Source organism: Pteropus medius, unplaced genomic scaffold, assembly GCF_902729225.1.
Source record: "Pteropus medius unplaced genomic scaffold, Ma_sr-lr_union100, whole genome shotgun sequence".
In the NCBI taxonomy this organism is placed as follows: Eukaryota; Metazoa; Chordata; class Mammalia; order Chiroptera; family Pteropodidae; genus Pteropus; species Pteropus medius.
The window spans coordinates 15660726-15684627 of NW_024340699.1; the positions used below are offsets into that span (position 1 = coordinate 15660726).

The 23902-nt window shown below is 63.8% G+C and overlaps 2 protein-coding genes across 3 annotated transcripts; one reads left to right on the plus strand and one right to left on the minus strand.

Moving 5' to 3' along the window:
- Positions 1-60: 60 nt before the first annotated feature.
- Positions 61-22364, minus strand: LOC120615825 (uncharacterized). Of its 2 annotated transcripts, XM_039879073.1 has the most exons (4): positions 21881-22364; positions 15030-15219; positions 12820-12969; positions 61-168 (listed from the first exon to the last, which is right to left on the minus strand). In XM_039879073.1, exons 1-4 carry the CDS (start codon positions 22029-22031, stop codon positions 114-116), a joined length of 546 nt encoding a protein of 181 aa, XP_039735007.1. In that variant the 5' UTR covers positions 22032-22364; the 3' UTR covers positions 61-113. The 2 variants fall into 2 exon arrangements, 1 of the variants encoding a protein (XP_039735007.1); XR_005656371.1 differs by lacking the exons at positions 61-168; positions 12820-12969; positions 21881-22364 and adding an exon at positions 19519-20615 and having other exon boundaries at positions 14843-15219.
- Positions 18217-19531, plus strand: LOC120615839 (uncharacterized). Its single transcript, XM_039879083.1, has 2 exons — positions 18217-18241; positions 18410-19531. The coding sequence occupies exon 2, from the start codon at positions 18837-18839 to the stop codon at positions 19500-19502; it is 666 nt and encodes a 221-aa protein (XP_039735017.1). The 5' UTR covers positions 18217-18241; positions 18410-18836; the 3' UTR covers positions 19503-19531.
- Positions 22365-23902: the final 1538 nt, after the last annotated feature.

Genomic DNA, 23902 nt, shown 5'->3' on the forward strand with positions numbered 1-23902 from the left:
GACACCTGCGACAGCTGGACGGACCTGGCGGACGTCACGATGAGTGACATAACCAGCCGCGGGAGGACCAGCCCTGTGACTCCACTCGCATGAGGTCCCCGGAGGAGTCCGCTTCACAGAGACTCGAAGTAGGAGGGGGCGTGCCAGGGGCTGGCCGAGGGGCAGTTCCTGTTTAATGGAGACGGGATCTCAGCTTTGCGAGATGGAAAGCTCTGGAGACGTGTCGCACAGCAGTGTGCACGCAGTTAGCATTGCCGTGCTGTGCGTGTGCAACGGTTAAGCCAGTGGACTTCATGGCATCTTTCCGCCACGACCAAAATTTTTTAAAAATGGTTTCTCCTTCTCCCCTATCCCCAAACCTGAGTCACCTGCAAAGGGCTTTTGAGGCTTCGTCGTGTCTTCAGGGGACGGTTGTGTTGGTTCTGTTGGGCTCATGGTACGTTTGGGGTTTGGGGTGATCAACAAATTAGTGGTCACGGGCTACGCAGCATGGTTCACTCAAGATGACGTGATCCCCGTGCGCCCGCCCGCCGCTCGCCCGCCCGCCCATCATCTGCCCGCCGTCGATCGCGCCTTGCCGCCCGATCACCCCGCTTACTTATCCGCCCCTGCCCGTCTGCCACTTACTTCCTCCTGCCCCGCCCGCCCGTCAGCGCGCTGCACCTCCGCGCACTTATCGCCTCCACCGCACATCATCGCCACTTCGCATCACTGCTTACGCCCGCCCCGTCTGCCCGTCCTACGCCCGCCCGTCACTTCCCCCACTTCGCCATCGCCGCCGCCCCGTCTGCTTGCCGCCTCCTGCGCCTGCCGCGGATCCATACATCATCACTGCTTATTTTCCTCCTTGCGCCCGCCATCACCCGCCCGCCCATCTGCCACCGCCCACCCTCCTCCTCCACCCCACCCCGTCCGCCTCCATCCGCCCCCACCTCTGTCCGCACTTCCCACCTTCACCACCACCCCCCTCCACCCACCCACCCTCCACCCCACCCCACCCACCCACCCCACCCCACCACACTGCCCAGCCTCCATCCACCCACCTCACCTGCACCCACCCTACCCCACCCCATCACCACCTCATCCATCCCTCTCTCCCTTCATCTGTTCATTCATCCACCCACTTAACAGATGAGGGTGTTTATCCTGTTGCAGGATGCAGTGAGCAAGAAGAGAAAGCTCAACAAGTCTCTTCTTCACTGGGCTTTACACAACTCAGTTGAAAATATGAACAAACAGACGAGAGAGAGAGAGACAGACAGACAGACAGAGATGAGACAGACAGACAGAGATAGAGACTATGAGACAGAGAAGACAGAGACAGAAGAGACAGAATGAAGAGGGGCTCTAATGACAGACAGAGAGAGAGAGAGAGACCGAGACAGAGAAACAGAGACAGACAGACAGAGGGGGAGAGAGACAGAGAGGAAGGTGCTGGACAGCTCAAACAATAACATCTGTGCTTCTGGGATCATGGAAGATGCAGTAATTTTTTCAAAAGGCAAAACAGGGTGAAGCACGGTGCGGGTCAGGATGCTCTGGGCGGTGGAAGGAGAGGCTTTGAGCTGGGACCCTGCAGCTTCTGCCAGGAGAGCGGGGGTGGGCAGGGTGGACGACTGGGTGAGTCTGAGAAAGGCGTGGGGGGTGTGCAGCTGGATCAGAGCAGGCTGGGAGGGCAGCTGAGTGAATCAGTTGGGGTTTGGGGTTTGACTGTTATTTTAAGCCAATAAAGAGGGGTCGATGCGCAAATGAGCTGGAACCATAGGAAGTGCCCCAGGCCCTGGAGGCCACCGTGGGGACCAGGGAGGGGAGCACCCCTTATCTGAGGCCCCTCGCACCACGTGACCCCAGGAGCAGCTGTCCTCATGGGCATCCTCCTCGCCCCATCGGGAACCTGTCCACCTGGGCTCTGGGGGGAGGGAGGGACTGAGGCCCCCGGAGACTAATCCACTTGCCTGCACTAATCCAGGCTCAGAGGAGACCCAGAGCTTGGGAGGGTGGTCCTGGCCGGGCCACCAGGGAGCTCACCTGGAGGAGGGGCCCCCCGGAACGCTAATCCCCACCAGGCAATTAGGGGCCGGTTGGGTTTCGGAGCGCGCAGCCTGGCTTTCCCAGGCCCTGAATGCCTCGGGACCTTGAAGGCCTCACCAAGGTGCATTCGGCGCTGTCCCCACCACCGAGTGCAGAGGGAAGAAGGCTCCTGTGCCCGAGCCGCCCCAGTTGGCAATTCTCTGAGATTAGCCCCAGCGCCCCGGCTGGCTCCTCACAAGTGCCCGGACCCCACTGGCCCCCTCACCCGGGGAGGGCAGGGAGAGGTCTGCCAGGGCCACCCACTGCCAGGCCCTCTGAGGACCTGTCCCCTGGGCTTCCCAACCCCCGTGGAGCCTGTCCCTTCCCCCAAGCTGCTGCGTGAGCTGCCACACACCCCGGGATTCTCAGCATCAGGTCATGGCCTCTCTGGCATCAGGTAAAAGGGGTGGGGACAGCACCCGCCTGTCTCACCTTGCGGGGCCCAGTTCAGTGTCTGAGTCTGGTCTGGGATTCTCAAGGAGCTTGTCTGGCCGGGAGGCAGCGTCCCAGGAGGGTCAGGGGCCGTCCCCTCCCTCGGGGCCCCCCACCCTCTGCCTGCAGGATCATTCCTTACATTTATTAGGGCTTGTTTAGTTTTCCGGATTCAGAATTTTTGAGGCATGATAAAATCAGTTGATCAATTTTTGTCTTTTATGGGCTGATTTTGGTGTCGTTTCTCAGATCATCTTTCATAGCTATGGAATCCGCGCTCTTACTGCCTCTCGCTGTGTGACCCTGGAATCTGGTTGCAAATGGGAGGCCGAGAGCCTGGGTGGCAGCACGTGGCCATGGATGGAGATGGGGCTGGGCCGCTGGGCTACGCACGGGCGCCAAGGGAGGGCTGGAGAGCTGGGTGGGTAGGAACAGAGCAGAGGTGGCAGGGCAGCAGCACGTGCTGCGCCCCCTTGTGTGGGGAGTAGGTGGGGGACAGACACTTGAAGGAGCATGCGCACCCCCGTGTGACAGAGGTCTGGGCAAGCGCGGCCGGGCTACTCTGGGAGGCGGCGTGATCGCTCAGAGAGCGGCTTTCGCCCACACCGCAGGTCCTGGAAGCCGTGCGAAACAGACGCCCCTGGGGCTGGGACCCCCCACGGAGGGGCCGCACTTCCTGGGTGCTGGCCCTGTGCGCCGCGTGCTCGCCGGGTCACCTGACCGGACGGCGGCAGGGCCTGGCCCACTTCCCAGAGGAGAAACCGCCCGCCTTGCCCGCGATCACACAGCAGCAGCGGTGGCAGGGGCTGCTGTGTCCCCGGGCGACACGGGGGTTTGGGGGGTGTGGACACGGAGTGTGACGGACCTGGGAAGAAGGCCCTGGGCCACTGGGCAGGGGAGTAAAGGCCCAGGAAGGGGGGGCGGGGGTCACGGAAAGTCACCAGGGGGCTGCTGGGAGTTGCAGTGTGGCCCCCCAAAAGAGATCTGTTGGGGTCCTGACCCCATTTCCTGAGAAAGTGACCTTCCTTGGAGACGATGTCTTCAGAGAGGTCGTGGAACGTGCAGCAAGGCCATTGGGGTGGCCCGATCGAGGTGCCAGGGTCTCTGTTAAGGGGGTTTTGGACGCTGATATCTACTTGGGGAGCGCCACGTGGAGTCTGGGGTGCTGGAGCCCCTCCCCCCAGCTGGAGCTGCTGGGCATTTCCTGGTGGGCGGGGTGGCTGCAGGGGGCGCCTCCAGGGGGCGTGGCCCTACTCCCCAGGAGCCCCGCAGTTCACGGCTTCGGGGCCATCCAGAAGCCAGCGCGGGCACCTGGAGCTCACCCGGAAAGGGCGACAGCGCGGAGAGCGGCGAGGAGGCCGGAGGAGGCCCGGTCCGATGGTGGGCGGAGCAGGGCTGGGCCACGACTGTGGCTGGGACCGCGCGGCTCATCGCGTGTCCCTCCTGGACCAGCAGAGCTGCCAGAGCGCGGGCCTCACCCGCCTCCGGCCTCGACGTCACGCGGGCCCCCCCACCCTCCGACGTCACGCGGCCCCCTACCTTCTGGATGTCGCCGCGGTTCCCCATTCTCTGACATCGCGCGGGCCCCCCCTCCGCCCTCGACGTCACGTGGGCCCCCCTTCGGCCACTCCGGGCCAGGACCACGCGGCGAGGCCCGGCGGCCGCGGTCCCAGCTCAGCCCAGAGGGACGCAGCTCTCTGCACCCCGCTCAGCACGGGCCTCCATGGCGCGCCTGCGACCCCGCGGCTCGGGCCCGGAACCCTGGGCCGGGTGGCACCTCCGGTTGTGGGAGACGTGGCGCCGCCGAGACGCAATCCTGCCACCTCACGGGCCTGGAGCTTTGTCCCACGACATGTCCCCACCCGCGGGACCCTGACGTGCCCCTCCTCGCCAGCACACCTGCTCCTGGCAGGGAAGGGCTCCGCTGCTGTTTCTCCCCTACCAGCTCCCCGGGAGTGTTTCCCCCATCTCTGTCCCCTAGACAAGTGTCTGGGTCCCGAGACCAATGGCTTGTCCCCTCCCAGGGCGGCCACAGCGTCCAAGGCCGCCCTCCTATCCCTGTTTCTGTCCCGCCGTCTGTGGTGGCTCCTTGTCCTGCTTGTCTGACTGCTCCTGACAAAGGCCAAGGCCAGAGCTGGGGGGACCCCGCCTCCGTGACCCCCAGGGCCTCCCTCCCCAAGGCCCGGCATCCTCTCTGAGGGGGCCTATGATGCCAACCTCAGTAGGTGCCCGAGCGGCTGCGGGCCAGCACAGACCGGCGGCCACTGCTGTCCAGGCCCTTGATCACCTCTGGGCTGGGGGTCCAGGCTAGGGGAGAGGCCCGAGTGGCCGTGGCCTGTGCGAGCTCGCAAAGAGTGGGCAGGCGCCAAGGAGGGGTGACTAAGGACCTTCCCCAGCTAGGCACAGCCTTGCCACACCACTCACTGCCCACTGAGCAGCAGCCCTGAGGACAGGAGGGCCGCACACGGTGCTGGACACACCGAGTCCTAAGGGGCGAGCAAGGTGTGGGGACAGGTCGCGCCCAGCAGGCCCACAGTCCCCCGGCCCTCAACCCAGAACCTTGTCTCCGACCAGGAAACTGTCATCGTAGCCTAGCCGGGAGACCCCGACTTCCCCAGGTCCCCGGCTGTCCCCCTGCACGTCTTCCCCTGCCACGTCCCCTCTGTGAGGCAGCCAGTCTGCGGAAGTCGGGGAGAGAGGGTCCCCGGGGAGACACGGAGCCCAGGCGCAGGTGAGTACGAGGCCGCCGGGGGGTCCGTGTGTCGCCCCTTTCTAGGACAGAAACTAGAACCGAGAACCGGTTTTCCACATGAGAAAGAGTGTCATGGCATTCCACGAGGTCACACAGGCGAGGCGCTGGCTCAGGGCCCAAACGTGGCCTCCCGCAAAGGCGCAAGTCCAAGATCAAAGCCCCGGGACCGTCGGAAGAGAGAATCCCCTGGGAACCGAGGCTCAGGGCGGCTGCAGCCACAGAGGCAGAGGGCGGGGGTCGCCGACTGCACAAATCCTCCTGAATAAAATGCCAGCTGCCCAGCCACGCCTGGACCCCGGAGGTGGACCCCTGCCCGCCTCACCACGGCGGAGCAGGCCGCTGCTGTCCTCAGCTGTGGCTCCCAGGGGCCAAGCCTGGGGGTGGAGCCTGAGCGAGACTCGCCCCCTAGCCCCCTCCAGCAGGGTTAGGGCTCTGAGTGCCAGGGAGGGGCAAGGCACGGGGGCAGCGGGCGGCAGGAGGCAGACGTCCCGCCCGAGACTGCGCCAGGAGACCCGAGCCCAGGTGGCCCCCTGTCTCCTCCTGGCGGACTCCTGGCCGGGTGGGGAGGGTGTCGGTGAGGACTGCCGCCTGACAGACAGGCATCAGGGCCCCTGAGAGCCGTGCCAGCGCATCGTGTCAACAGGATGCAATTTTGCTCAGAGCAGAGCCGCTCGCTGTCACCCAGGGACAGCGCGTCCAGACACGGCCCCTTGACCGCAGAAAGGTACAGCGTGCAAGGCAGGGTCCTTCTTTGCGGGGGACCCGTGCCGAGGGGGGAGAGAGTTCACAGCCCAGGGGACTTGGGCGCAGGGAAATGTCCCCAGGGGTGGGCGACCTGTTGGCAGGCGAGCACAGGTGAGCAGCGCCCAGGACAAGCTCACGAAGGCTGAGACGTCCTGCAGAGCGCGCACAGGAGAGCCCGCCTGGACCCCGTGTGGCAGAAGGGAGCCGGGAGGGACAGGAGCCGGCCCCTCTCCTCCCCCCACTGCCCACGACTCAGTGTCCCCTGGCACGGGGACCCCTCCCTGGGGAGCGGCCACCTGCTTTGTCCCGGGCGTCTCGGTCCACGGACCCCTTTCATCATCTGCCCAGTTCTCAGCCACAACGGCTCACTCAGCCCAGGCGCCCCGGCGGGGGCGGGTGGGGCAGGGGTGCCGGGGGCATCCCCTAAAAGTGTAAGTCACGCCCCCCTCACAGGGCAAGAGAAGTCATTCCATGGAGCACCCTCCCCCAGGGAGCACCCCTCCCCCAGGGAGCCAATCGCCCTGGGAGGGGAAGAAGCACAAGGTGCACGAGGAAGCCGGGGTGAGTGCTCCCGGCCAGCAGTGGGGTGGAGTGGGGGTCGAATGGGATGGGGGCTCCAGCCTGCAGGGAGGAGCTCGCCCGCTGGCCAGGCTCTGTCTCCGACGCTCCGTGCGCAGCCCCACAGAGCCCACAGCAGCCAGAAGCAGCATGTTCTACTCCCATCGGGTGTCCATGAGTCCTGAAGTCAGGCCAGGCTTCCCAGGGGCCAGAAGGCACAGGGTCCGGGCATCACACCAGCCCTGGGGCTCAGGTGTGAGACAGGCGGGCTCAGCACCCGTGGCCACCCTAGGAGGGTTGGGAGGAGAGGTGCTGTGGTGGCAAGACCCTGGCCAGGCCTTGGCACTGGGTGGGGGACCCCTGGAGGCCATCCTGAGGGAACTGAAGGCTACACTGGTCCCCAAGTGGCCCCAGCAGCTGGACACAGACCTCAGGCACCCTCGTCACGCCCCCCAGGGGCAGCGGGGGCTTCCAGTGAGTGCACAGGCTGGGCGGGTGGGCCGCTGTCAGGGCTTCGAGAGAGTGGGCCGCCCTCACAGCTGGGGAAAGGCCACCCAGCTAAGCACTGAGGCCCCAGCTACACGAGGGGCGGGCGGCTGTCTCCGGGGGCGGGGGCACAGCCAGCTCTGAGGACACGTAGTGTCCTCGGAGTCGTAGTGTCATTTGGACCAGCTGCCCACGAGACTGCGCTCCCGCCTGCCGACAAGAGAGACAGAAGAGAGAGGCCCACAGCCCCACAGCTGCCCGCCTGCCAGGGACAAGGACCGCAGCAAGACGTGGGAGGGAGCTCGAGGGAGCCCGGCCAGCACAGGACTGGACGCTCCCTCCCGGAGTGTTGCCGCGCAGCTTCTGTAGCGGAAGGGGCAGCCCTCTCTGGGCCTGGGGAGACCAAGTGTCTGACAATGCGCCCCCACCCCCGACACCACCGGAGCCTCCAGCTGCTGCCTGGCACCCGGACCACGGCCCGCTCAGCCTGACCACAGGCTGCCTGGCCCGCTCTGGTCCCCCACCCTTCACCAGCACTTCCTGCCTCCACGCCAGATCACACAGGACCAGCACTGTCCCCAAGGATTCCCCAGAGACTCTCGATCTCCTACGTCTGGGGCTTCTGCACATTCTATCGCGAGCCCCTCATCTGCAGGCAGGTTCCACAGCCAACACTGCTGTGTCTTCCACGCCCCACCTCTCAGTGCCTGCGCCCCACCCGTCACCCACTGCGCCTCACTGCGTCCCCAAGCTGCAGGCACCTCGAAGCTTCAGCCCGAATTCTCTGGCTGGCATGTCATTAACTGGAGTTCAATACGTTTGTTTTATGCAAAATTTACGCACAGCAAAATCTGCAAATCTGAAGGTCCCAGTAGGCGAGTTTTGTGTCACCCAACCTGTGACTCCCAACCCCGTCAGAAATGTCATCTTCACAATGTCATCTTCATTGGATAGTGGACCCGCACTATCCAATGTGGTGGCTACTTAAGTTCAAATGTAAGTTAATTAAAAATAAATAAAACTGACAAGTCCCTCAGTCACACCGGTCGCATTTCAAGAGGTGGACAGCCACCTGCGGCCGGAGGCTGCGGTGCTGGACAGAGCAGACCCAGAGCCACCACAGAAGCTGCCTCAGAGACTTCATTCAGGCCACGTCTGGTTTTTAAAACTCGGCGCCCCCCACTCATTCCGTCCCAAGCCTTTTTTTAAAGGCTCTCGGCGGGTGCCCTGAGTGCCAGTGCCAGACACCTGCCCTCCCCGACCTGGGGACCCCGGAGCAGGTTGAGACTGCAGTTTTCCAGGCCCAGATGAGGGACTCGGTGGCTGCACCAGCCCTGGGACACGGCCCGAAACCCAGCTCCGGCTTGTGCACGAGCCCCTTCCGCCCTCTGCCATAACCAGCAGGACCCCCGCTGCACCAGCTTTGCAGGGCCCGGGGCAAGGGCGGTCACGAAGGCTCACACGCCATGCGTCCAGATGGCCCACGTTACACCGCAGGCTGCTAAACCCTTGAATCAGTAAAATCACTCTGTCCTCTCACCCCGGGATGGGCCTGGAGCTGGGTGGGGGCAGGCAGCACGACCCCCAAGGCCCCTGGCGGGGGGAGGGGTGCCGGGCCACAGGAGGGCGAAGGCGGGGCCCTCGGAAGCTCCAGCCTGGCGGTGCTGCCCCCGCCCAGCCCACACTCGACCCACAGGCCTGGGTTCTACTGCCAGGGTCTGGAAGGGGGCCACCCCTGGGGTGTGACAGTCAACTGTCCACGCCAAGCGTCCTGCAAGCTGGCTGTTAAACACGGTCATTGCTAAATGTTAACTCGGACGAACTTACAAACAAATGAGTTATATGAAACACAAAAGTAATAAATACTCCAGGCTCATCGCTTCTCAATGATTTTGCTTGGCCGAGCCGTCGTCTGTGCGGAAGGTTGTTTGGGTGCCACGTGACCTGAGCGTCTGCTCCCGCCAATGCCAGCCCTGGCAGCTAGCACTGGCCCCAGCAGGCGTGTCCACGCCACCGCAGCCGGCGGGCACTGGCGGACGCTGTCCGGGGCTTCTCCGAGTGAGGCCATCGCTGTCATCGAGCTGAGCCTCACGCCCCGTCTGCTCGGACCGAATCACGTCTGCCTGCTCGTCGGCGCCCGCCCCCCCTGCCCCCCAGCAAAGAGCGGAGACGCTGCTGTTAAAAGGCAAACTGAGGCTCGTCACCACCCTCAAGAGTTCATCGGAGCAAACACGGGCTGGGGTGGGCAGCGTGGGGCCGGAAGTGGCCCCCACGGAGGAGACAGGCCGCAGAGCAGGGCCACCTGGCCAGCTGTGTGCCTAGGCGCCGGGCATCAGAGCCGCCCCGGCCGGTGGCCGCGCGGAGCTGCTGTCACACTGCCCTGACTCTAGAGCCGGACCTGGAGTCCGGGAGACAGCTCGCGGGGCGGAGAGTGGCACTTTCCTCGCACCGGGTCTGACTTCCGTGGACCTTCCGACGTGGCGCTCTGCGTCTCCAGGGGCCCAGCCTGCTGGAGCGGGCGCTCGAGGCACCCTCGTCCTCCGTTCCCTGAGCCCGGGCACCTCCGCCGGAGAAGGCCGCGGTCGCTGGAGGACGGGGGCCAGGACCGGGCCAGCGCCACGGGCCGGGAGCCCCGTGCGGCCACAGGGAAGCTCCCCCCGGCCCGAACTGCCTGTCCTTTTGCCAAGAGGGCCAGCCCGGGGTGGGGGCAGGCTGCTCAAACAGAGGGACGGCAGGGTCGACAGCCTTGGCCCTCTCCCCGTGTCCCCAGACAGGCTCTGGCCCCACGTCTGAGGGCTGTGTGGCCTCCAAGGGGGGCTGGCGCCTGCGCCCTCAGACTGGGCAGCCTTGCCTGCCCCGTAATCCTCAGGAAGAAAGACTTGGGGTGAGGACAGTCCAGAGGGGCAGCATTGAAAAGGGGTACTGGCTGCGCTTTTCAATGGGTGAGCAGCTGCGGGCGGGGCAGGGCAGGAGGGCTGGAGCCGGCCGGTGGGGTGCGGGTGGTGGCTGGGGACAGGGAGTAGGACCAGGGGCTGGGGCCTGGGGCAGGCAGTGTGGGCACCATCGACTGCCAGGGACCAGGGTCATGGGTGTGGTGAGCTGGCTGCTGGTGCACCCTGGGCTGTATGCCTAGGAAGCTAGGGGTCGGGGCCAGTGGCCACGCCTGGGTCCAGGAGGCTGGCCAGAGCAGCCAACCACAGCAGGTGTGTGCAGGGGACAGCTCAACACTCAGATGCCCCCCCGCCCCCCGCTCTGACCACTCGGACCTCAGACGCATATGGCAGAGGACGGGAGTGATGGCGGGAGGAAGGAGGGCCCCGTGGAGGGAGGGCCGAGCCCTAGACCGCGGGAGGAGGCGGGAGGGGACGCCCGCCTGCCGGGGGAGCTGGCACTCCTGTCCCATGAAACGCTGCCACTGCAGTCAGGTTCGGGGCAGGTCTGGCGCCTCCGAGCGGGCAGCATGGAGCCCGCAGGGTCCCCTCTGCAGAGGCCGGGACATGCAGCCGCAGACCGTGGCCCAGCCTGGCTCTGAGCCAGTTCGCGTCCCGTTTGCCAGGCGGGTCGACCGAGACTCAGAAGCCTATGAGTGCTGGAGCTGACACGGGGGACCTTGGGCACCCAGCGGGCCACCCCAAAGGCTCGTTGTCTCCTTCTGCCCTACTTTGGGGGCGCCAGCCCCTCACCAAGGCCACGGGCACCGGAGTCCCCTCTGCAGGAGGCCAGGCCGGCCAGGCACAGGCCCAGGGAGCCCGGAGCTCTGAGCCCCCCTGAGACCTGATTTGTTGGGCCACATATCTTCCAATGACGGTGGCTGCCATGCAGGCCGGCGCAGGGAGCGGCCAGACTGTGAGGGCTGGGAGGCCCCCGGCTCCGGGCGTCCTGCCTGCCCTGTACCCCGCCCAGCGCAGGGCCCAGAGAGGCCCGCACTCAGGGCGCCGAGCTTCTGGGAGCGTCTGCGCCAGGCCGGTCCGCAGTGTGGGAAGCCAGGCGGGCAGACAGCGGCGTCCCCCAGGCCCAGCTGTGCAGCCCGCTCTGCCCGGAATGGTCTGGAAACGGAGCCAGGCCCCGACCTGCAGGCCCTCGCGGTGCCCACGGCCCAGCCCGGGCACAGGGTTCCGGCAGCTGGACCGTCCCCTGCCAGCCCCATGTGCTTGCTGAAAAGGGGGGCATGGGACTGTCCCCACAGAGGCCCCCAGACGGCACTGCACCTCAGAAGCCTCAATTCCCAGTACACCCCTCACTGTCTCTATCTCGCTGCACGGATGAGGGGCCAGCTTCCCAAGGGACGATCAGATGCCCCTGTCTGCTGGGAGACGCCCAATGCTGAGGCAAAGGGACCAGGCTTTGAGGCCTGAGAAAACTTCTTCAGGTCGTCCCTGGCCACTGGCTGGACGTGTCGCTTCGGACAAGTTCTCTATGGGGACGGTGACGCCTCTCCTTGAGACCGTAGGAATTACATGTGACAAGTCTCTGAGATGCGTGGCACAGGGACGCAGGAGACGCCTGTTGCTGCTCATTGCTGTTCCAACCTCGGGCTGCTGCCCCCCCAGCTCTGGCCTCCGCGGGCCTGGGCTGCGCACCTGGCGAGGCCAGCCCCCACTTCTGGAGAAAGTCTGGGGCAGGGAGCTGCCGAGGTAGAGAGGTGTGCGTGTCCGCCAGCCACGCAAGAGGAGCTTCAGACAGGAGCCCGGCTGAGCTGCTGCCCCAGAGCTGGGCCGCGGCCGAGCGCCAGGGCCCATGGGCACTCACGGACTCACTGCCCACGACTTGCTCCAAGCTCCTGACCAGGTGACTGCTGTTCCTGGAGCCTGCAGGTGTCTCTTCACACGGAGATTCCCCGCTCCCCGTCAAACAGAAGACAGGGTTCACCTTGAGTCCCAGCGGATGCGCAGCCAGCCGCCTGAATGGAAGCCGTGTGGCAAAGGGGCTTGACTGACAGGCGGGGACAGCCAGACGGGGTGACGTCCGGGTTATCACAGCAGACCAGGTGGGCGGGCGAGAGCGGGCATGTCCCCAGAAGGCCGCTCATTCCTGGCTTACCTCTCAGGGGCGAGGGCGCCAACCGACAGGCGCCTTGTCGTCCGCGGAGCCGGGCGCAGCTGGGCAGGACGGAAGACCAGGGTGGGGACGTTTCCACAGCGGGCGGCTTGCCCTGGGAGGGCCCCGGTCACTGGCCCATGCCCTGTCCACAGGGGCCCTGGCCACATGCTCACGGTCCCCAGACAAGATACTCCTCCATGGGACAGCGTGCTCGGGTCACCGTGTCACTGTGGATGGCACGCGTGACCTCAGGTCAGACAGGCCTGCTGGCTGTGCCGACCCAGCACAAAGAGCTGGGCTTCCCAGAAGCTCTGTCCCCTCACCAACCGTGAGGGGGGGACCTACTCGCAGGACCCTCGTCCGGACCCGGTGACCGAGGTCCGCGGCACGAGTGTGCAGTGCCCATCCAAGCGTGTGCCCGGCACAGACAGGTGCAGGGCTGTGTGGACCAGCGTGCCGGGCCGCGGGCTCGGGGGCAGCACACAGGGCCGGTCTCCACTCGGAGGCCACGCACCCAGGGCCCGGCTGTCTGGCCCTCCCCCAGGGCATCTGCCTCGCATCTCTGATCACACTCCGCGCCTGGGGTTGCTCCCTGTGCCCCGTGGACATGGCAGGATGGAGACCGGACCCCAGGCCCCCGGCTGCCTGTGCCCTGCCCGCCCTGGGGCCGTCCCGGCTCCGCTCCTGCCTGGGCTCTCTGCTGTCCCCGCCGGACCCTCCACCTGGGGAGAGGCCACCTCAGAGGCGCCGGGCTGCTCGGGGGGCGAGGGCTGCACTGGCCAGGTCCGCGGCCCTGGACTGGCTGCATCCCAGTGGAGGTGAGCCGGAGGGACTCGGAGGACTTTGTCCCGGGAACAAGTCTGTGCGGGTCACGTGCTGAAACGACACTTCGGATCGTTGAGTCAAAACACACGGTCGGACTGAATGTCCCTTGCTCCTTTTTATGCCTTTTAATACAGACACTAGCAAATTTAGAACGACACCCCTGGCTCTCGGCCTATCACTGCTGGGTGGCTCTGACCTAGAAACACCATCCTGTTTTAGTAAGGACTCGCGGACTGCAGGAGAAAGCCACCGGCGTCCGTAGGGGCTGAATGAGTGAGTGAATGGATGAGTCCCCCTGGGAAGAACCAGTCCCAGAAGCAGGTGACCTACAGGGCAGGTCACAAGTACCCCAGGGGCACGGGCGGCCCTCCTGTTATTTGAGACTTTTACTTTAAACTGCAAAACGCTCAGACACTGCACTAAAGCAGCTGAGCCCACTTCCTCTTGGGCTGGAGACGGGGGAAGCCAACTGGGCAGTGCCCGTGGTGAGGTCAGAGCCACAGGGCCGCTTGCAGATGTAACCACGGAAACGCCGGATTCGGCACAGAGGCCACCTGCCTAGATGCTGCCCGGAGTCCCATTCCCCAGGCTTGGGGCTGTGTCCAGCTTGCCTCGTGGCCGGAGGGAAGTAGTCTCACCTCCTCCCCGGCAGTACCCAAAGCCCCGGCCCATCCATCACTGTCAGGACTTGAGGCCAGCTCTCTCCACAGGCCGGCCTGCCCGCGGCCACTTCCGCCGCGCACAGGGACAGGACGGAGAGGGTCTGCTGGGGGCTGGCGCTGGCGGGTGCCCTGGCCAAACTGAAGGTGCCTTGCCAAATGCACGCTGGCCTCCTCCTGGGGGTCACGCAGCCAGACCGGGGGTCCTTCTCTCTGCAGCCCCAGCTGGACAGAAGCCCTGCTGCGATGGGCATCCGGGGCCAGGCCCTGCCATGGAGCAAAGCCAGCGACGTGGCTTTTATGAGCGTGTCCAGCTGGCAGCCCATGTCCTGAGCATTCGCTAAAGGCCAGGACTTACTGGGGGCCATGGCATGAGCCAAGAGTCCTCTGTGAGCCTGCCCAGCTCTGGGCCAGCCCCGGGGCAGGAGGCCCACACCCGGGGAGTTCTCAAGTGTGGCTGCTGCCTCTGCCACTCTCTCCTGCGTCCCGGCACATGGCTGGCCATCTGGGTGTGGCCACACCGAGCCTGCCTTCTGTCAGAACCTGCACATCTCCCTACACCCGGGTCATGCTGCAGAGCCCACGTCCCTCCGTTCCCCTGCCAGAGTCTGGCCTGGGGTTTGGATGCCTCCCGCACCCAGCCCAGCGGCTCCCAGCTGTGGTCACCAGCCCTGTGCTCAGGGACCAGGCTGTACGATGCCCCGCCACGGTCATCTTGTGTGTCCAGAATGCGCTGCCAGCTGCAGGACGGCGTGCCCTCCCTGGGTGGACAGGGGCTGTCACTGTCCCCCCTCCTCGTAAATCCTTCCCTCCTCAGAGCCGTCTTTGCGTGGGCTCCCCCAGAATAGACCCTGACTGATCGGTTTACACGGGAGGCAGTCCCTGGAGCCTCTGGTCGGGAATGGGGTGCTGTCCCCACCGTGGGGGCCGCGTGCAGACCCCGGAGTCGCCCATCCAGGGGCTCGGGGGCGTGTTCCGGTACAGCAGCACCTGACCCCTGACCTGACCAGGAGCAAACCCAAGCATTGATCGTGCTCCCTGCAGGCCAGACCTCACGCCCCAGGACGCAGAGGAGAGGCCGTGCACCCCAAACGTTATGCGCCCCTCCCTGCTGGGCTGGCTGGTCCTCACTGGCGGGTCCTGGACTGATGCTGGGCCCCAAGTCAGCGACCCTTTATCCCCCCGAGTCATTCTGGTGAAGGCAGAGAAAAGGCTGCAAAATATTAGCAAACCGAATTCGGCAACACATTGAAAATATCATACTCCACGACTGAGCTAGGTTTATCCCTGGGGTTCGAGGTTGGTTCAATATTTGCAAATCAATTACTAGGATACACCACGTTAACAAACTGAAAGATAAAAATCATACGATCTTACCAATAGATGTGGAAACGGCTTTTGACAAAATCCAGCATCCATTAATGATAAACTCTCTCAGCAAAGTGGGAATAGAGGGAACATACCTCAACGTAATAAAGGTCATACGTGACCAACCTACGACTAACATCATACCCAATGGGGAGAAGCTAAAAGCGTTTTCCTTAAGATCAGGAACGAGACAAGGGTGTCCGCTTTCGCCATTGTCATTCAATGCAGTATCGGAAGGTCCGGCCACAGCCATCGGGCAAGAAAGAGACACAAAAGGCGTCCGAACTGCAACGGAAGAAGTAAAACTGTCGTTATTTGCCGACGACATGGTCCTAGAGCCAGAGAACCCTAAAGATGCCACGGAAAAAACTGTTAGAACTGTTACAGAAACTCAGAAAAGTGGCAGGATACAAAATTAATAGTCAGAAGTCAGGTGCATTGTGTACACCAATGATGAACTCTCAGAAAGAGAGGTTAAGAAACCGATCGTGTTTACAGTTGCATCGAGGAAGTAAAAGACCTGTTCTTGGAAAATGGTGTCATTGAAAAAAGAAATTAAAGAAGATACAAAGAAATGGAAGCATACACTGTGCTCGTGGATAGAAAGACTTGACATTATTAAAACATCCAGATCTCCCAAAGCAGTCTATAGATTCAGTGCAATTCCTGTCAAAACGCCGATGGCATTTTTTACAGAACTAGAACAAATAATCCTAAAACTTATATGGAACATTAAAGACCCCGAATAGCCATGGCGATCTTGAGAAAAAAAGAACTAAGTTGGAGGTTTCCCGCTCCCTGATATCGAACTATACTACAAGGCTACAGTCATCAAAACAGCACGGTGCAGGCAGAGAACAGACGCGTAGGCCAGTGCAGCAGGATAGAGAACCCGAAAATAAATCCACGCCCACGCGGCCTTTAATCTGCGGCACAGGAGGCAAGAATATAACTTGGGGTAAAGACTGTCTCGTCAACGAATGGTGCTGGAAAAACGGGACAGATACATGCAAAAAAATAAATAAATGAAACTGGACCACCTTCTTACACCATAGACAAGAATAAGCTCAGAACGGATTAAAGACTTCCGTGTAAAACCCCAAACCATAAAACTTCTAGAAGAAAACATAGGTAGTAAGCTCTCTGATATTGTTATTGGTAGTTTTTTTCTCATCTATCTCCTCAGACAGGAAAACAAAAGAAAAAAATAAACAAACGGGACATCAAACTGAAAAGTTTTTATACAGCAAAGGGGACCACCAGCAAATCGGAAAGACAGCCTACTGAATGACAGATGATATCTGCCTACGATATATCTGGCAAGGGGTTAATATCTGAAATTCACAAAGAACTCATATAATTCGACAACAAAACAAATAATCCAATTAAAAAATGGGCATAAGACCTGAACAGGCATTTCTCCAAAGAGGACGTGCAGACAGCCAATGGACATACGAGAAGACGTCCAGCGTCACTGACCATCAGAGAAATGCGAATTAGAACCACAGGGAGATATCGCCTCACATTCACCATATTGGCTATGCCAATCCATCAACCAGCAAGTACTGCTGAGGGTGCGGGGGGAAGGGAACCCCGGGCAGGGTTGCTGGGGTTGCAAATCGGTGCAGCCGCTGTGGAAAACGGTCTGGAGGTTCCGTGGGAAATTAAAAGCAAACCGATCCTTTGACCCAGCAATTGCGCTCCTGGGTATTTACCCGAAGAAATCCAAACAATAATTCAAGAAGATATATTCATCCCTATGTTCGCTGCAGCATTATTTACAATAGCCAGGATGCGGAAGCCAGCTAAGTGCCCATCGACGGACGACTGGACAAGGAAGTCACGGTACGTGTATACAGTGGAATATTACTTGGCCACAAAAAATGAAATCTGTCCATTTGCAATGACACGAACGGACCTAGAGAGAATTATGCTGAGTGAAGTCAGTCAGGCAGAGGAAGATGAAGACCGTATGATTTCGCTTATATGGGAATCTAAGGGACACAAGAAATGAACAAACTACATGACAACAGACTCGCAGGTACAGAGAACAAACCGGCGGTGGCCAGAGGGGCGGGGGGTCGGGGGCCGGGTGAAGAAGGTGGAGGGATGAAGAAACTCAGAATGATGCGTACGAAACGGTCTCGGGGACGCGGCGTGCCACACGGGGAACGCGGTCAGTGTTACCGAATGGCTGAGCGCGGTGCCAGACGGGAGCCGGAGCCATCGGCGGGACCAGCTCACCAATCACGCGCGCGTCCGGCCCTCATGCTGTGCCCGAAACGCATAGGAGAAAAGAGAAGGAGGCAGACAGTGCAGAAAGACGGCCAGAGCACCCAGCGCGCCCCGTCACGCGCCAGGACCCCCGCGAGGCCCCCAGCCCGGTCCCCAGCACGCCCCGCTCTGCCCAGCCCACGGCCCTGCCACGAGCATCCCTGCGGGGCCCAGGCCAACTGTCCACGGTCCCTGGGTCCCCTCCCACCCTCACCCCCAGGACGCGGACAGCGCCAGGCCGGCGGGCGGGCTGCGTGCTCACCACGCTCCGTGCCAGGACCCCAGGGATGGGGCCAGGGGTGGGGGGCTGGACAGCCGCTGGGGAGAGAGGCCGCTGGGAGGTTGGTGGAAGGAATGAATGAGCAAACGAGTTAACCAGGCCGACTGAACCCCCTCCCCAGGTGTGGGCCCCTCTTCCTGCCTCTAGGGGGTCCAGTCCCGAGAGGGGGGTCCGGTCTCCCCGAGACACTCTGCTTCTCTTCCTCACTCGTCAGCCTCTGTCTCTCTCCATGCCCACCTGTCTCTGTGTCTGTCTCTGTCTCTCCACCCCCTTCTCTGCTCTCGCTGTGCCTTGGGGAGAAAGCTGGGGGTCATGTCTGGCCCCTCCATCCCTGGTCGGGGCCCCTGGGAGCCGGTGCTTTGCTCTGCCCCCGGGGGGCAGGCTGGGGGGCTCGGGGGTGCAGGCGGATGCTCTTGTGTCGTCCCGGGCTGATGGAAAGCTCTGGTAACTCAGGCTGTAGCCGGGGCGAGACCTGCCGCCCCGAGCCCCGGCCTCCTCTACCCTGGGGGTGCTGCGGAGCCCCTCCCCGCGGGCTGCAGCGGAGGTCGGCCTGCTTGGCCTGGCCAGGCCTCCCTGGAAATGACAAAGGCGATGTAGTCATTTCCTTGGAGACGTCACATCCCGCTGCCCTGTTCTAAATAAACAAACGTTGGCCCGGAGTTTCTGATTGTGGCAGATGCACACTCTGCCCGGGGCAGCCATGGCCTTGTGGTCCCTCTGTGGGGGTGAGGGGGAGCTCCAACCTGCTCACAGGTGACAGCCCCAGGGTCACGGGCGGGAGGCAACACGCCGGGATCCCCCGCAGGGCACCGGGGGTCACGCCGCTTTGCCCTCACCCGGCCCCGCCCCGCAGCACCCCTGTAATTTGGAAATGAGGTCACCCCATCTCGGCCACGTGTGATGGAAACTCCCTGTTCACAGGAGGGGGTGAAATTTGTGGCGATCCCAAAATAGCCCCAAGAGCTGCCCGCCACCCCAGGAATGCCCGGAAACCACGCCCAGCCGAGCACAGAGGTCACGCAGCTCCCAGGCCTTTGATGATCAAGGACCCGAAGAAGCTTCCAGGAGGGCACTGGGGTCTCGGCCCCCTGGGAGAGGTCCACGCAGGGGTGAAGGGATGAGCGAGTGAACTGAGGCGGGAAGCTGGGAGGGCCAGGTCCCCCCCCCGGGGCCTCCAGAGCTCTGTGGGGCCGGCTAGTCGGCGGGCCTTGATCAGGGAGGCCCCCGGCCACTGTCACCGTGCAGGGCGTGTGACCCCGATCGCCCTGGCTCGTGGTGAGGGAAAGACGCTGTCACCCGCTTGAGAGATGGGAACCCGAACGCAGACCTGAGGACCGGCCAAGGTGACATGACCACGGTGGCAGACGACAGGGACAGGGAACAAAGCCGGCTTTGTGGCCGGTCCCATGGCCCTGGCCGGCAGCTCGTGTCTCCTGCCTCAGTCCGCCCACCACAGAATGGGACGGACCGGTCCTCGGGCCAGTGCGAGGATTCAGCGGCGTCAGCCAGGTGCCTGCTGCCTGGAGCAGACCAGCACCGCGGCGGCATCCGCGGCCTGTTTTCCTTCCGTGGGCCTGTTGCTGCCGTGGCCACAAACGTGCAGAGTGCGGTCCCTGGAGAGGCCGTGTCAGGGCCTGGGGTCTCGAGGAGGCGGCCCCAGCACCCAAAGGCCACGACACAGCCCCTCCCCCCAACGCCTGCCGCCTCCGTCAGGCCGATGGGCTCCTGGCAGCTGTGCCGGCTGGGGCAACGCCCCGGGGCCCAGGCCGTGGCCGTGACCCCAGGAAGTGGCCTCGGGGCCCAGGCTGTGGCCAGCGCTGCTGTCCCTGGAGTGGAACGATGCTCGTCCTGCGGCTCTGCCCCAGAGGAGGTGGCGCACCTCCCATCCTTCCTCCGCCCCCAGTGTCTGCCTAAGGACTCTGAGGCTGGCTCTGCCCTCTGCTGTTTCTTGAGCCTCCCACCCCCCTGCAAATCCCCGATCCTGGCGTGGGCACTTCCAAACCCCCAGGTCTGAATTCCCAGCCACTCACCACACAGTTCCCAGTGTTGGGGGTGGAGCCCTGGACCCTGACAGGTGTGTGGGGCAGCTGCAGCCCCGCCCCCAACCGTGGTCCCTGGCCTTGCAGCTGGCAGGGGAGGGGGGCGTCTGGGCCAGGCCCCCAGCATGTCGGACAGCAGCCCTGGGCTGAAGGTACACACATCGCTGCTAGCTGGAGTGCAGGAAGGAGGTGGGGTCCCCTCTGTCAGCCCCAGGGAAATGAAAACACCTAAAGATTCGGCTTTGGGTCCTCGGTGCCTGCTACAGTGGGAATACAGAGCCCAGGCTCCCAGAGTCACCCCTGAAGGCCGCGGGGTCCACACGCCCCCCTCCGCCCAGAGAGGGACCTGGCATCACTGCCCGTTACACAGGGCTAATACTGGTGTCGCTTCGGCCTGTTGGCATGAAGCTTCCCAGAGGGAGCCCTCGGCCGCGGCCTTGTGGGAGGAGCTGTGCCAGGCTCTGGGGCGTGGTGCCAGCCCCCGAGACTGCTTCCATCACTGAGCGGGGTTCGCATGAGGGAGCATGAGGCGCCTTCCAGCTCTCCCGGCCTCGGCCTCCGCCCCCAGGCCAGCCCAGTGGATGCGGGACGGCCGGCTTCCTGGCGCGGGGTGGGCTAACCACCAGCCTTCCTCGGGGCTCCCAGGAAGAGGCCTGTTCTGTGGGCTTCCTGCCCCCCCACCCGCAGGGCAGCTGGCAAGACACTTCCTGGCCACCCGCCAGCACCCCGGCATGCCTGTGGGTGACTCCTGGAGCCCGGCCAGACGCTGTCACATGTCCCAGGGGCCCCTCAGCATTCTTGGCTTTTGTTTCCGATGATGTTGGGTCCACTGAGAAGGGGAGAGGCGGGGAGGGAGGGGAGGCCATGTCGGTCCGTGGCCCCTTCCAGGACGCTGAGTCTCGTAAGGGCAGCGGCGCGGGGAACCCCACGGGGTTGCCCCGGGAAGCCAGGCCTTCGACACGCACTCAGGCTCCACATGCGTCACAGGCCTGGGCGCAGGCAGCACAGGACGGCGCCAGCCCCTGGGGCACGGGGTGCCAGGAGGTAGCGGGGTTGGGACAGTGTCCGCAGGCCTCCAGCCTGCTGCAGGAGGCCGGACCCTGCAGCACCATCCGGGCGTCGGCCCCGCCCCGGCCGCCCCGGCCACCTGGCCATCTGCAGGCCCCTCTGGGTTAAGAGCAGCAACAACTGTGCCCTATTTACGTCATGGCTTCACCGCCACAGGCCGCGGCCGCAGAGCCCGCCCGGGAGCCCCACGAGATCGGCTTACACTTAGAACACGTTTCCTTAGATCCTACCTGATCTCCAGCCCCGAGTTACAGGCCGCGGTGAGCAAAGGTCTGGGCTCCGAGATGGGCCTCACTGCTGGGCAGTCAGGCCAGCGGCTCGGCCCGAACTGTCCCTGGCCAGAGGTGACGCGGAAAACTCGGGCGGCCTCTGCCCCTGCTGTGAACCTGTGGCTTCCCGTGGGTCTGTGTGCCTCGGTTTCCCCACCTGGCCAGGAGATGGGCAGCCCCTGCCCGCTGTGTCCCCCTACACCGGCCTCAGCTCCTTATCCTTCACAGGGGGTTATCGTCTGGCTCTCCCATCTCGTGGGGTGCCCAGGAGACCCCTCAAGGCACGTGCTGGACTCACAAGGCCTTGTTTTCAGGGGGCACCTGACGGAGGTCAGTGGGGTTAAATTTAGCTTCACAAGTGGTAGCTCTTCCCAAAGGACACATCTGACCTCTTAGCTCTGGGCAGGGTCTCGAATGGAGGGTCTCAGAATTGGTTTGGGAACACAGAATGCAGACCCCCCTCTGTGACGGCCACCGGCACTCGGCTGTCCGCTGAGATTCAGTCCTCTCCTTGCCGGCAGATGACAGAGAAGGGACAGGGAAGAGGCCCGGGAGCCACCGAGTGTGCTCATAGAACCTCAGCCACCAAAGACCCGGGAGGTGACCTCGAAGACTCAGACCTAGCCTGGGCTCCCACAAAGCCACCAAAGCCCCAGCCCCCAGCCCCCACTAATAAATGCCTTCAAAGGAGCTTCGTCTGCCGCCTCAGCCGACCCCCAATCCAACTGACAGCCCCTGGGCCCATGCTCATGCTCAGAGGAAGGGGTGGAAGTCATCAGCTCCCTGCCTCGGGATCCATGAACAAACGTGAGCCCAGAGCAGGGGCCAAGCAAGGAGCCGGGGCTTGGTGAGACCAGGGAGCTTATGCGGGGCATGACGAGTGTCCAGGCTCGATGACCCCAGAGGGGGGCCAGTCCAGCTCTAGCCTGGAATCCCGCCTGCACCCCACCGGATCTCACCGCGCCCCACCCGCTCCCCACACCTGCCTCCCATACCGCTGTCCATGGTGGCCCGACCTGCTTCCAGGGCTGAATGATACCCACGTGGCCTCACCAGGACCTGAGGACCACCAGCTCCGCAGGCACAGGCGGCAGCCCCTGCTCCCACGGCCTCCTGAAGAGCAGCACAGCAGCTCCAGGAGGCCGGCACCCCTGGGAGATGTGGCATGAGGCCCTGGGTGGGGCTGGGGGAGGAGGCAGCCGCCAGGCACCCTCTTCATTTGCTGGCCGGCCTGGGACTAGATGCCAGCTGCCTCCCCTCCGGGCGGAGGAATCCAGGGAAGGGGGGCACCCAGGCCTAGACATCCACGGCCACCGCACCTTGCTCAGGCTCACCTTTCTTCTCTCCCAGCCATGTGCCTGTGAGGGGCGGGTCCTAGTGGCTTGCGTCCCTGAGCGCACAGCGGGTGCCAGGCTTTGTGCCAAGCGCCTCGTCGCTGGGTCCTCCCCCATCCCTCCACGGGGGCTGTGCGGTCAGCCTGTTTCACGGAGAAGAAAGCTGAGGCTCGGGGACGTGGACGTGGACGTGAACTTGGCAGGGGAGCCGGGCTTCGCACAGGCTTGCGGACCGAGGCCGAGCGTCGAATCACATGGCGCCAAAGAAGGAGGGTGACGCTGAGAATGGCAGCGATGTCGGGTGCAGACCGAGTCCAGGCAGGTCCCTGTGTCCCCACATGCTCTGACCCCACGGCCGTCTCGGGCAGCCGAAGAGAAGTTCACCGAAACCAAACATGGTGCTGTTCGGAGCCCGGCAGACCCTGGGAGCCAACTGCGCGTCCCCCGCAGGCTGCGGGGTGCGGGCGCTCACGGCCTGGGGGTGTGGAGGAGGGGGCGGGCGGCCCCCAGTGCAGGGGTCTGGACTCCGAAACTGTGGCGGAGCAGGCGAGGGGAGCAGCATCTGGAAGGGGGGCTTCAGGGACAGCTTGATCCAGGAGCTGCGGCCAAGCTGGGTTCTGAAGGCCGAATACGGGTTCCCATCAGGAAGGTGTTCCAGGCGGAGCTCGTGTGTGCAGGACGGCGAGAGCACGCTGGACGCCGGGCACGTCGAGGGACGGAGGGGTTGGTGCTGTCGACTCTCGAGGGCCTCGTGCTCCAGGAGGGGGAGCTGGGAGGGAGCCTCACGCGTGGGGCGGGGGGGACAGGACTCCGTGGTCCTGGTTCTGGCTCCCGCTTCCTCCCCCGCCCTGAGCCCCTCCCTCCATTTTCAAAAGCTCCCCTGAGAAAGCCTCCAGCTGGGAGCTGGAAGTGGCGGGGGTGGCACCGGGGGGGAGGGGGCACCCCCCAGCAGCGGCCAGAGCTCCTCCAGCCAGGACACCAGGCGCTTCCTGACTCTGGGCTCCGGTCTCGGGGGGAGCGGGGCGCGGAGGGGGCGGCATTCCAGCTGGCATTCCAAATCCTCCTCAACGCTCCGTCCATTTCCTGCCCTGGCTGCAAATTTCAACCATTTCCTTCGTGGGCCACCTCCGGCCTCTGCCCGCTGCCTGGCCCTGCGCTGACCTTGGCAGGGACAGGACAGTCCTTGTCCTGCCAGCTCAGAGTTTGGAACCAGCTGTACCCTCAGCCGAGCATCCTGCCGAGGGGCCCGGGACGCTAGGAGGGCGCTGAGCCGGCGTGGTGGGGAGACCGGGCTCCACGTCATGCTGCGCATCACCAGCCTCATGCTAACCTCAGTGGCACACGCGTGGCGCCTACTACGCGCCCGAGCGGGGCTGGTGCGGGAGACCCCGAGACAGGAGGCACCAACGGTCTGCTGAGGGGGGCTCCCACCCCTCGCCCCAAACACACAGACGATCTCTCCACGCAGGAAGGGTGGGCTCGAGGGACGGGGGCCCCCAGGCCGTAGATAGGAAGGCACTCCTGGACTGAGGAGCCCAGGCCGGAGGCCCCATGCTCGTCACTCGACCACCCCGGACCAGCCTGAGCAGGTCCCGGGAGAGGCCGGCAGGGGCCCCTCCAAAAGCTCAGGCGAGACGACAGTTGTTTCTCTGCAGAAGAGCTGGGTCCCGCAGACGAGGCGAGGGCTTCCCAGCCTCCCCTGTG